At 59.3% G+C, this 11,288-nt stretch overlaps 5 protein-coding genes across 5 annotated transcripts; 3 read left to right on the top strand and 2 right to left on the bottom strand.

Annotated features, from left to right (window-relative positions):
• Positions 1-734: 734 nt before the first annotated feature.
• SDRG_01897 (hypothetical protein) lies at positions 735-1,617 on the bottom strand. The gene has a single exon (XM_008607452.1). The coding sequence runs from the start codon at positions 1,581-1,583 to the stop codon at positions 861-863; it is 723 nt and encodes a 240-aa protein (XP_008605674.1). The 5' UTR covers positions 1,584-1,617; the 3' UTR covers positions 735-860.
• A 693-nt stretch (positions 1,618-2,310) lies between these two features.
• SDRG_01896 (hypothetical protein) lies at positions 2,311-4,928 on the top strand. Its single transcript, XM_008607451.1, has 13 exons — positions 2,311-2,576; positions 2,617-2,684; positions 2,731-2,844; positions 2,893-3,005; positions 3,060-3,226; positions 3,273-3,320; positions 3,371-3,423; positions 3,477-3,573; positions 3,622-3,759; positions 3,811-3,924; positions 3,974-4,044; positions 4,102-4,234; positions 4,283-4,928. The coding sequence occupies exons 1-13, from the start codon at positions 2,349-2,351 to the stop codon at positions 4,883-4,885; spliced, it is 1,947 nt and encodes a 648-aa protein (XP_008605673.1). The 5' UTR covers positions 2,311-2,348; the 3' UTR covers positions 4,886-4,928.
• Positions 4,929-5,701: 773 nt separating this feature from the next.
• On the top strand, positions 5,702-7,356 carry SDRG_01895 (inositol-3-phosphate synthase). Its single transcript, XM_008607450.1, has one exon. It carries the CDS (start codon positions 5,751-5,753, stop codon positions 7,302-7,304), a length of 1,554 nt encoding a protein of 517 aa, XP_008605672.1. The 5' UTR covers positions 5,702-5,750; the 3' UTR covers positions 7,305-7,356.
• Positions 7,318-7,861, bottom strand: SDRG_01894 (hypothetical protein; the record flags this gene model as incomplete). Its single annotated transcript, XM_008607449.1, has 2 exons — positions 7,318-7,768; positions 7,805-7,861. 2 exons carry the CDS (start codon positions 7,859-7,861, stop codon positions 7,601-7,603), a joined length of 225 nt encoding a protein of 74 aa, XP_008605671.1. The 3' UTR covers positions 7,318-7,600.
• A 143-nt stretch (positions 7,862-8,004) lies between these two features.
• SDRG_01893 (hypothetical protein) lies at positions 8,005-11,207 on the top strand. Its single transcript, XM_008607448.1, has 5 exons — positions 8,005-9,446; positions 9,514-9,976; positions 10,024-10,326; positions 10,369-10,692; positions 10,740-11,207. Exons 1-5 carry the CDS (start codon positions 8,047-8,049, stop codon positions 11,100-11,102), a joined length of 2,853 nt encoding a protein of 950 aa, XP_008605670.1. The 5' UTR covers positions 8,005-8,046; the 3' UTR covers positions 11,103-11,207.
• The last annotated feature ends 81 nt before the right edge of the window (positions 11,208-11,288 follow it).

Raw genomic sequence — 11,288 nt, 5'->3', positions numbered from 1 at the left:
GTTTTTTGAAGTGCCGCCCATAGTTGGCAGATGGGTCGAGGACACTTTGGGGAGTACGAAACGCCCCGTGCGGCCGACGTTCGAGGCATAAAGCCTGAGAAATCGATCCTTGAAAGTTGCGGATGACGAGTTTTTGACGCTCAATAGCTCGTATACTAGACCCGTTGTCGGGGGCCAAATTACATTTCTTTGTAGTATACCATCTATTGAATTGTACGACGCGCAAGTTGGTGATCTATGTATCCACAATCTTGCAATACATGAGCCATTGCAAGTCCAAACCTCATCATCCGCAACCTTCAAGGATCGATTTCTCGAGCCCCGTGCCTCAAACGTCGGCCTCATGGGGCGTTTCGTACTCCCCAAAGTGTCCTCTATCGGTATGCCAATTATGGGCGACACTTCAAAAAACTTTCAATCGAGCCTCCGAGGCACCGCGAGATGGCCGGTGGCGCCATGGCTCGTTTTTCGCCACATCTTATTGGTCGAAAAGTGTTGTCTATTTGGCCAATCAAATGGATTTCTGGCTGGCGGCGCCTGTTCCTCCATAAGGCGACACGCAAAGTTGCGCTCCTCTACGATGTAAGCTTAGCCAGGCCCTTCATTGTCGTTTGGACGCTGGTTGACGAGTTGGTTCAACCAACTCGTTCCGAATGTGATCTCTCCACGTATGCCGCGCCAAGTGCCCAACGTTATGATGCTTGCGAGCTCTCGAGCTTGCATCGGTGCTGTCGTCAGTAGAAGTGCTGAAGCAGAACGCCATCACCGTCTTCGCAGATGATAACGCACGCGACGTGTACGATTTCAAGCAAAGACAACTCACAATCGACAGTACTACGTATTCAGGCAGTCGATGTTTCCTACTCAGTCGTGGGCAGCTCGCTCGACACGAGCTGCTTCTTCCAGATCGTTTCGGTTTTGCCTTCGAGGTGTGCGACAAAGCGCGCCGAGACAAAGAGAAAGTCGCTGAGGCGGTTGAGGTATTGCACAACGGCGGGGTCCGTGTCGTCGGCGCCAATCGAGACGACGCGGCGCTCGGCCCGGCGGCACGCTGCCCGCGCGACGTGCAAGTGGCACGACGTCAAGCCGCCACCGCTCGGCAAAAAAAAGTTACGCAGCGGCTCGAGATGTTCGTCCATTTTGTCGATCCAGTTTTCCAGCAGCGTGACGTTGATCGGGTCAAACTGGGCGCGGCGGATTTTGCTTTTGCCGGCCGAACTCAATGGCGTGGCCACGCTCGCGCCCACGTCAAAGAGGCGCGACTGGATATCTTCGAGGCGCGAAGCAAACTCAAGGCCCGGCGTGAGCGTCGTCTCGAGGTGCAGGCTCTGGAAGTGCGTCAAGGCGACACCGATCTGCGCGTTGAGCTCGTCCGTGTCGCCGAGCGCCATGAAGACAGCATCGTCCTTGGACCGGCGCTCGCCCGAGAAGAGCTGCGACGTACCCTTGTCGCCTGTTTTGGTGTATACCTTCATGGTGCTCAAGTGGCGCTGGAGGAAGACGCGGGGGGCGACGCGAGAGGCAAGCGAGACCGCGGGGCGACGGACTCGATGCGCAAGACTGAAAGCTCGGGCTGCCAGCATCGATGTGATTTTATTCGTGTTGGGCACCGCCGAGCTCTTGATTTGTATACAATGGGCCAAGGTATTTTTAAAATACGCGCCACGCGTCTAGCCCAAAGGCCATTGGCCACATTTCCACCAATCATCGTGCAGCCTCGTGCCAGTGAAGCCCGCCGAGGTCCCATCTTCATCGTCACCAGCGCATATTGCTCGCGCTGGCGTCGACCCAGACGCTGCCAGCGTCATAGAAAGGATGAACTTTTGAAATGAAATGGTTGCACTGTGCTTGAGGCGCGGCTCTCTGTCGTGGTCGGAGCCTCCAATGCGCATAACGTTATCTAACACTCAGCACTTAGTTCATGAGTTGCCTGCATACCTCACGTGCACTCCTTCAGACGCAGATCTGACACCTCTCGAAGAAACAGGGAGTTGCAAGTGAGCCATAGGGGGCGTATGCGTGTGTTTGTAGGGTGCGTCGATGAGCCACTCATCCAAGCCTCTTGCTCTGTCTGCCACGAGCAGTGAAGAGAGCTTTTTGGTCGGCCAATACAATCAACAGTGGAAGGAATGAGCCGTCGTTGCGCGGTCCTTCCATCGCACCACTGCTTATAGTGTCGTCCAAATTGCTGCGTGCGAACGTTGGCAAAGATCGGCGCGTGACGATTTCGGCGCCCACCGCTGTGCTGCGATTGGTCGAGAAAATTTCAGCCAATCAGGCGCGATATCTTGATCGGCACCAATCAAATTTGCCAAAACCGCTCGATTGGATAGTGCACCGTTTCGAGAATGCTGCGCTTCGTTCGATCGCGCTTCCTGGCGCCGTCGCCGGTGAGCCATGCGCTCAACCACACGTGGGCGCCCCGCGCTGCGGCCAAGCAGCCCGAGCGCGCGCGCGTCGCCCTCGTCGGGCGCACCAACGTCGGCAAGTCGACGCTCTTCAACCGCCTCACCAAGTCTCGCCGGGCCATCGTGCACAACGTGCCGGGCACGACGCGTGACCGCCGCTTTGGCATCGTACGCGCAGAAGCTATGGCATCTTGCTTATGCAATGTAGGGCTACTTGGCCGGCCTGGAGTTTGATGTGATCGACACGGGCGGTCTCGCCGATGCACCCACGGGCAGGTAGACATCGTAGTGTCCGATGGACCGTGGTCTCATGCGGCTTTAGCTTGGAGCAAGGCATGTTGTCGCAAACCGAGCGCGCACTCCATGAAGCCAACTTGATCTTGTTCTTGGTCGATGGGCGCGAGGGAATCACGGAGATTGACAAGCACTTTGCTCGGTATTTCATCTCGCTGCATGCGACGCCTAATATGCTCAAACAACGTAGCTGGCTGCGCAAGGCCGACCCCAAGGCGCCGATCCATCTGATCGCCAACAAGCTCGAAGGCGACGCGACGCGGTGGATGCCCAACATTCACGAGTGCCACACGCTGGGCATGGGTACAACATTTCGCATCCTCTCGCGTCGTCTTCATGGTCTCATGGACGTCCTAGGCGACCCGCTCATCATGTCGGCGGAGCATGGCGAAGGCCTTCCGGACCTCGTACCGCTGATTGCGCCGATCGTCGACGAACATGCCGTCGCCTTTGCAATGACGCAAGCGGCCGAGGAAAACGCCGACGAGATCGACCTCGACGAAGCCAAGGAAGACATTGAAAGCGTATCTTTGCTTCGAGTGCGACGACGCCGACTTATCCGTATTGTAGCAGCGCGCGATCAAGCTCGCGATCGTGGGCCGCCCGAACGTGGGCAAGGTACGCCTGTCCTGCAACGACGACGCAGTTGATGTCATCGTCGCCACTAGTCGACGCTGCTCAACAAAATCGTGCGCGACGACCGTGTCTTGACGGGCCCCGAGTAGGCCGTCCAGCCTCCGATTCTTCAATGCGCTGACTATACTATGCGTGTAGGCCGGGTGTCACGCGCGACTCGGTCGAAGTGTCGTGGAACTTTCAGAACCGCGAGATCACGCTCGTCGACACGGCCGGCATTCGCAAGTTTAGCAAGGTACCAATGCAAGTGGCGATGCCACATGTCTCACTTTGCACTTGGCAGCGCGACCACTCGAACCAGATTGAAAATCTCTCGGTGCGGGACACGTACGATGCGATCAGCTCGGCGCAGGTCGTCGTCGTCGTTGTCGATGTCAGCGAAGAGCACCTGATCCATCTCGACCTCACGATTGCCCAGCGGGTACACACACCGCATCCTTGCGATGAACTGCCGACCTCACGATGCCATTAGGTCTTGGACGAAGGCCGTGCGCTGGTGCTCGTGGCCAACAAGTCGGACCTTGTCGAGAACGCAGCAGCCGAGATCGAGCGCATTCGCAAGGAGCTCGATGGGTCGCTCGCCCAGGTATAGCGGTCCCACGTTTCGTACGTTTGTCGCTGACGTCGAACTCTAGGTCCGTGGTGTGCCCGTGGTCCCCATCAGTGCACTCACGGGCAAGGGCGTCCGTGGTATTCTCCCCGAAGTGTAGGTTGGTCGTTATCACAGCATGTTGCTTACGCCGGCGTGATGCCACCCTGATAGCGTCGAAGCCCACAACCGGTGGGACTTGCGCGTGACCACGGGTCGCCTCAACCGGTGGCTCGCGGCCATGGACCGCCATCACCCGCCGCCGACGGTCAAGGGCAAGCAGCTCAAGGTCAAGTACATGACGCAGGTACGACATGGTCTCTCTTGACAGCCAAGGCGTTCACGATCGAGGTAGGTCAAGGCGCGGCCGCCGACCTTTGCCGTGTTTGTCAACCGTCCCGAAGATGTGCCCGAGACATACCGCCGCTTCCTTCTTAACCAGCTCCGCACCGAGTTTGATATGACGGGCGTGCCCGCGCGTCTCCTTCTTCGCGGTGGCGAAGACAACCCGTACAAGAAGGGCTACGCTCGCGCCAAGCCCATGAACCGTCGTACCAAGAAGATGCCAACCAAGCCGTCGTCGTCGTCGGCCAGTGCCGAGAAGGAGCCTGCCTCGCCCAAGGCAGCGCCGTCGTCGGTGCCCAAGGCGGTGTCGTCCGAGAGCCGCCCTAAGCAAACGACCAAGAAGCACCCGAACAAGATGAAGGCCGCCAAGAAGTCGGGCAAGGCCAACATGAGCATGAGCTCGGGCCTCGGTCGTCTGCCGAGCAAGACGCTCAAGCCCACGGCGCGTGCGGCGGCGAGTGCGACGCCGTCGCGGGCAGCGTCGCCGACGCGGTCGGGCGCCAAGAAGACGGCCACCACGGGCACCAACAAGAAGGAGAAATCCCCGCGCTGGAGTGAGAAACGCAAAGACGCAGCGAAGAAGTCGCAAGGTCTTCGCCCACGCAAGGGGTAATCTTCATAATCAAGCAGCTGGCGTATCCGCCGTACCCTCCAAAGTTGAAGTTAGTTTGCAAACCGCGTGACGTGTCGGCTTTCTACGGCGGCATTACTCGCAGACACGTCGACAATGACTTTTCGAGAAGTGCAATGGCAAGGTGGTCGCCACATCGCAGCCTCGTACGGTATTGTAGCCTACAATACCGTACGGGGCCTCCTACAATTTGTAGGAGGCCCTGCATTCCATGCTCAAAGTTATATTAGTAAATCGACTAGCCACGACGACGACGTAGCAAGGAGGGTTTCGTAGAGGACAGCGCGTGACGAGTATTTGTGTCGTCGACTGAATGATGATGATGATGTCGTCAGCCAACATTTCATTGTGGCACGGCGATTGCTGCGGCAACCGCTTCCCGTCATCGGACATGGGACACGCGCCTGCATAGATACACGCATGGGATGGCGAAGCGTCCGGAAGACAGGGCCATCTGTCGGAGGGCGAGGAAGGCTGGCGGCGTTATCTCGAGGGACTTGGCCCGACCACTAATCGTGGCTGCATCGCTGGCGCGACAAGAAGGTACATGGCGCGCTGCCCCTTGGCATGCTATGCACATCGCGTCATCCGTACCACCGGGGTGTGGGCAGATGCAGGGTACCTGCACCCAGTATCCCGAGGAAGCTTCCCTCGTTGGTTACGCATCCGGATGCGCCGGATACGTGGCGTCACTAGCGTGAAGTTGTGATGCCCAAGTGGCGACGCCACGCGTTTTCATTGGTGTATAATGTCGCATTTTGGCCAATCGCATGCGTCAACGGCAAAACGGCAAGGTGGGGCGGATGATCATTTCCCAATTTGCGTGGTCGCCAAGAAGCCAAGTCCCATGAGCGCTAGCGCCTTCTCGAACCAGGCCTTCAAGGTCAACAGCAAGGACGTCGTCTACTCGGCCGAGGCCATCACGACCAACTACACGTACGCGACGACCCACTTTGAGAACAACGTGGCGACGCCCGTCTCGGAGGAGTACGTCATCACGACGTCGACCAAGGTGCCCAAGCTCGGCGTCATGATCGTCGGCCTCGGCGGCAACAACGGCTCGACGCTCGTGGCCGGCGTGCTCGCTAACAAGCTCGGCCTGACGTGGACGGACAAGGAGGGCCTCCACAAGGCCGACTACTTTGGCTCGGTCACGCAGTCGTCGACGGTGCGCCTCGGCACCAACAACAAGGGCGAAGGCGTCTACGTGCCCTTCAAGAACATGCTCCCGATGGTCAACCCCAACGACTTTGTCATTGGCGGCTGGGATATCTCGGGCCACAACCTTGCGGATGCCATGGTGCGCGCCAAGGTCCTCGACTATGACCTCCAGCGCCAGCTCATCCCGCACATGGAGAAGATCAAGCCGCTCCCGTCGATCTACTACCCCGACTTTATCGCTGCCAACCAGGCCGACCGCGCTGACAACGTCCTCCAGGGCTCCAAGCAGGACAACCTCGAGACGATCCGCTCGCACATCCGTGACTTCAAGAAGTCGAACGGCTGCGACAAGGTCATTGTCTTGTGGTCGGCCAACACGGAGCGCTTCTCGGACATTGTCGAGGGCGTCAACGACTCGGCGGAGAACATCTTGGAGGCCATCAAGGCTGGCGAGGACGAGGTGTCGCCCTCGAGCGTGTTCGCGATTGCGTCGATCCTCGAAGGCGCCTCGTACATCAACGGCAGCCCCCAGAACACGTTCGTGCCGGGTGTCGTCGAGCTTGCCGAGAAGCACAAGGTGTTCATTGGCGGTGACGACTTCAAGTCAGGCCAGACCAAGATGAAGTCGGTCCTCGTCGACTTCCTTGTTGGCGCCGGTATCAAGCCCGTCTCGATTGTGAGCTACAACCATCTCGGTAACAACGACGGCAAGAACTTGTCGGCGCCGCAGCAGTTCCGCTCCAAGGAGATCTCCAAGTCGAACGTCGTCGATGACATGGTCGACTCGAACCGCATCCTCTTCAACGAGGGCGAGCACCCCGACCACTGCGTCGTCATCAAGTACGTCCCGTTCGTCGGCGACTCGAAGCGCGCGATGGACGAGTACACGAGCAAGATCTTCCTCAACGGCACCAACACGATCGTCATGCACAACACGTGCGAAGACTCGCTCCTCGCGACGCCGCTCATCCTCGATCTCGTCATCATTTGCGAGCTCGCGGAGCGCATCCAGATCCAGAAGAAGGGCGCGGCCGAGGCCGAGCGCTTCCACTCGGTGCTCTCGATCCTCAGCTACATGCTCAAGGCGCCGCTGGTCCCCAAGGGCACGCCGATCGTGAACGCGCTCTTTGCCCAGCGCGAGTGCATCATCAACATCCTCCGCGCATGTCTTGGCCTCCCCGCCGAGAACTACATGCAGCTCGAGAACAAGCTCGCGAGCGAAATCAACAAGCGCCACTAAACGCGTGCTCGGATAGGATATGGTTCATATAGCGAAAGCATTTTTATTTCCACTTTGCACTTTGGCTTGTCGAATCTTCCAAAGACGACTCCGCAACTGACGATCGTCGACTGCCATCGTGATGGTAGATGAGGTAGTCTTCGTATATGCCTGCGTGCCAGTAGAGCACCGAGAGGCAAGCTTGGGCCAATGGCTTGGATAATGCTACGTCGGCTGCGTCAACCGAGCCGACGACGTTGGATTCCGTTCTTCACAAGTGCATCTGGCTGTCTGGCCCGAGCTGCTCTATGCCTAATCTAGGGAGCGTCCTCGCACCTCTTTCGTGCGATGCTAGCCTTGACGACGCGGCCGTCGCGCGAGTACTCGACGTACGCCTCCGTGGACGCGAGAAGCAGCTCCTTGGACGGCGCCTTGGTCTGCTCGCCGTACTTGTCGACTAGCACAAGGCTGCAGTATGCCACATACTAGTAAGAGGCCAGGCCATCAGCGATCCATCTTACGTCTGGCGCGTGGGCCGCCGGGCGCTGGATTGTCATCGGCGGTCCCTTCTCGCTCATCGTTCTTCATGGCTTATGGTGGAGGTCGCGTTGGCTCATCGCGTTGGTTGCCACGACGGCCGGCGGCGGGTCGCAAGATTCGCCTGATGTGGCTGTTGAAAGTGCATTTTATTTTCAATAATAAAAATAAAGTTCAAACGAATTTCGTATCCGGCCAATTGACTTTGACGAAGACGACGACGACCATGATGGAGGGCAAGCGCGTCGCACTGCAGACGTCGGTCGTCGCCGAGTACCCCGGGCGCGTCGAGTGCGTCGTGCACTACTCCATGCGCGTGCTCGTCGGCACGTCGGACGGGAAGCTCGTCTTGTACGACACGCGCAAGGACACGAGCCGCCCGATCGCGTCGCACGAGCTGCCCCATCGTGGCCGCGTGCAGCAAATCCTGGTCGTCCCGCACATCCGCATGGTGCTCGTCCTCGCCAACAACGTCGTGACGGTCCACGCGGCCACGGACCTCGAGCTCCTTGCGTCCGATCTGCACCTCGCCAAGGACGTCGTGCACCTCTGCGTCAACCAGCGTGGCCCGCCCCACTTTCGCATCTGCGCCTCGTCCGGCTCGAAGCTCCAGCTCTTCCAGTTTGAGGCCAAAGAGAAGCGGTACCGCTTTCTGCGCGAATTGCCGGTGGCCAGAGCGCCCGACAGCGTTGCGTGGTACCGCAACAAGCTTGTGGTTGGCGGTCGCGACGGCTACGTACTCATGAACGACAAGACGGGCGAGACAGCGCCGATCAACCTGAGCATGGGCGGCGCCGGGACCGCGGCCATCAAGCTCCTTCCGAACGAAGAGATCGTCGTCGCGGCCATGGACACGGTCGGCGTCTTTATCACGTTCACGGGCGACCCGGTCGAGCGCAACTCGATCTCGTGGTCCAAGCCGCCGTCCGCGATCGAGTTTACGTCACCTTACATAGTCGCGCTGCTGCCGTCGAAGGGCGTCGAGATCCACTCGCTCGCCGACGCGTCGCTAGTCCAGTTCCTCCCGATTCCGCGGATCGCCGCGATCTTTAGCAACGGCATGAAGTGGGACATGGACCCACGTCCTGTCGGCGACTCGGAGGACGTGGTCGTTGTTGCGCAGCTCAACCCGTCCGGGACCACCTCGATCCTCAAGATCGAGCAGACGCCCATGGACCAGCAAGTGACGGAGCTCCTCGAGCGTGGCAAGATCGAGGACGCGTCGGACCTGATGAAGAAGAGTCTTGCTTCGCTTCCGACCGACAAGCAAAAGAGCCGCATGCGTCGCTTTCACCGCCAAGTCGCGATCGCCCTCCTCCGCCGCTGCGAGTTTGATAGCGCCGTCGAGTTTGTCTACCGGTCCGGTATGGACCCGCGCGAGTGGCTCTCGTTCTTTCCGGAGCTCTGCGCGCCGAGCTTTGCGTACGAGCCGACGGTACTCACGCCGGACGTGTTGCCGCGCGGCAATAGCGCGAGTCCGGATATGAAGTCGGTGCTTGCCGTGCTGCTCAAGGATCACGCGCAAGTGATGGCGCCCGAGATTGCATCGGCCGGCGCGTCCAAGCTCCACCAGCATGCGACCAAGGCGCTCATGAAGTCTCTCGAGATGATCAAAAAGCATGCCAGGTAGACCCAGTCCCGCCATCCGACCGTGCACCTCGCTCACCCGAGTATGATTATGCTTGTTATCTAGCCGGGACCGCAGCGCATCGAAAGAGTCGCCGTTTGCGACGCCCAACCGGTCTCGGTCGGGCAGCCGCGACCGGGCGTTCTCATCCCGCTCAAACTCGATCGCGTCCGTGCCCAAGGATTTGCAGCGCGCCGAGGCTGTTGACACGGCGCTCCTGCGTCTGTACATTCTCTTTCAGCGCTTTCCGGAGATTACGACGCTGCTCACGTCGTTGGACGCGCAAGGCGACGGCGCCCACGTCGATATGGGCTCGTCCCAGAGCCTCCTCATGCGCCACCATTTGTACTATGAGCTCGGCCTCTTGTTTGAGCGCCACGGCCGACTCCTCGATGCACTCGACGTCTATGCGCGCATGGGCTCGGGCGAGTACGTTCAAAGCACGGTGGATGACAGCGCGTCCGGTGTCCTCGCGACCGTCGAGCTGTTGCGGACGCTCGACGACCCTGCGCTCGTCTATGCCCACTCGGTATTTTCTTGGCTTTTTTCTTGTATCAAGTTGATATTTTGGTGTAGAAATGGGTGCTGCAGACCGCGCCGCAAGAAGGGCTGCGTATTTTCACCAGCCGCAAACCGGGGCTGCCCAAGCTTGTCGTGGCCGATGTGGCGAGTCACCTCAAGGCGCACTCGTCGGACGCGTCTGTCGCAGCCAAGTACCTCGAAATCATGGCCGACGAGTCGGGCGGTGGCAAGGGCATCGCGCTCGACATTGAAAACCCCCACCACACGCGCCTCGCACAAGAGTACCTCGATGAAGTACTCAAGCTTCTCGCAGGCGGCGACGTGCCGTCCAAGTCGAATCCCGGCCGTGAACCTGGCGTACTCGCCTCGTGGATTAGTTGATGCTGACGCCTGCTGTAGGCCTTTGGCATCGCGCGCAAGCGGCTGCTCAAGTTTCTCAAAGCACCGGAATCGGCGTACGACGTCTCGGCGCTCATGTCCAAAGTCAAGGCGTCGCCGCTGCGCGCCGAGTTTGTCGTGCTCTGTGGCCGCGGCGGCTTTCACGACGAAGCGCTGCGCTCGATGCTGGGTACGAGCGACGACCTCGCGGGCGCCGAAGCCTACTGCGACAAGTACGGGTCGTCGGGTCGCGGTGGCACCAACAAGGCGCTCTTGCTGCTGTTGCAACTGTGCTTTGCGGACCTCGACAACGTCGACCGCGTCGAGTTTGCCCATCACGTCATGGTACTAGGTCTTCTGGCCTGCTTGTCGATTGACTTGATGGTATATAGGCCCGCCACGCCAAGCAGCTACCCGGTATCACGGCGCTGGAGCTCATTCCACCTTCGACGCCGTTGGCCAAGGTCACGGAGTTTCTCGGGCAGCTCCTACCGCATAGCGCGCATCAAGTTCGCGACCAAATGCTTGCGCGGAACCTCTCCAACATTTACAACCTCCAAGTGCAGTGCGAGCGCGTCGAGCGCATCTCCGAGTCGGTCGAGATTGACGCCAAGACGACCTGCGGCGTGTGCAAGAAGCGCATCGACACGACCATCTTTGCCGTCTACCCCAACGGCTCGCTCGTGCATTTCAGCTGCGGCGCCAACGCCAGCATGGAAGTCGACCCGGTGACCGGCATGGACTTTAGCAACTAAACTACTAAACTACTACTGCGTGTCGACTAGAACGAGACCTCACGGACGTGTCGTGCCCGTCACGGCTTGCGTCGACGTGACGAGGGAGGTTACGTTGCATAATAGAGGGTCGCGTATGTTGTGAAGGAATCTCTCTCTGATGGCCGACTGACGACTGACTGGCTTACTGTGGTATACAAACCGCAA

Source organism: Saprolegnia diclina, assembly GCF_000281045.1.
Source record: "Saprolegnia diclina VS20 unplaced genomic scaffold supercont1.4, whole genome shotgun sequence".
NCBI classification, from domain to species: Eukaryota; Oomycota; class Saprolegniomycetes; order Saprolegniales; family Saprolegniaceae; genus Saprolegnia; species Saprolegnia diclina.
The sequence above is the reverse complement of the archived record's forward strand: the minus strand, read 5'-3'. Positions and strand labels throughout refer to the sequence as shown.

Bases quoted from the DNA above. Each gene is read 5' to 3' on its own strand.
- SDRG_01897 (XM_008607452.1), bottom strand. From the start codon at position 1,583: ATGCTGGCAGCCCGAGCTTTCAGTCTTGCGCATCGAGTCCGTCGCCCC.
- SDRG_01896 (XM_008607451.1), top strand. From the start codon at position 2,349: ATGCTGCGCTTCGTTCGATCGCGCTTCCTGGCGCCGTCGCCGGTGAGC. The intron at 3,760-3,810 runs GTACACACACCG...CGATGCCATTAG, and splicing joins ACCTCACGATTGCCCAGCGG to GTCTTGGACGAAGGCCGTGC. The intron at 4,045-4,101 runs GTAGGTTGGTCG...CCACCCTGATAG, and splicing joins CGTGGTATTCTCCCCGAAGT to CGTCGAAGCCCACAACCGGT.
- SDRG_01895 (XM_008607450.1), top strand. From the start codon at position 5,751: ATGAGCGCTAGCGCCTTCTCGAACCAGGCCTTCAAGGTCAACAGCAAG.
- SDRG_01893 (XM_008607448.1), top strand. From the start codon at position 8,047: ATGATGGAGGGCAAGCGCGTCGCACTGCAGACGTCGGTCGTCGCCGAG. The intron at 9,447-9,513 runs GTAGACCCAGTC...CTTGTTATCTAG, and splicing joins ATGATCAAAAAGCATGCCAG to CCGGGACCGCAGCGCATCGA. The intron at 10,327-10,368 runs GTACTCGCCTCG...CGCCTGCTGTAG, and splicing joins ATCCCGGCCGTGAACCTGGC to GCCTTTGGCATCGCGCGCAA.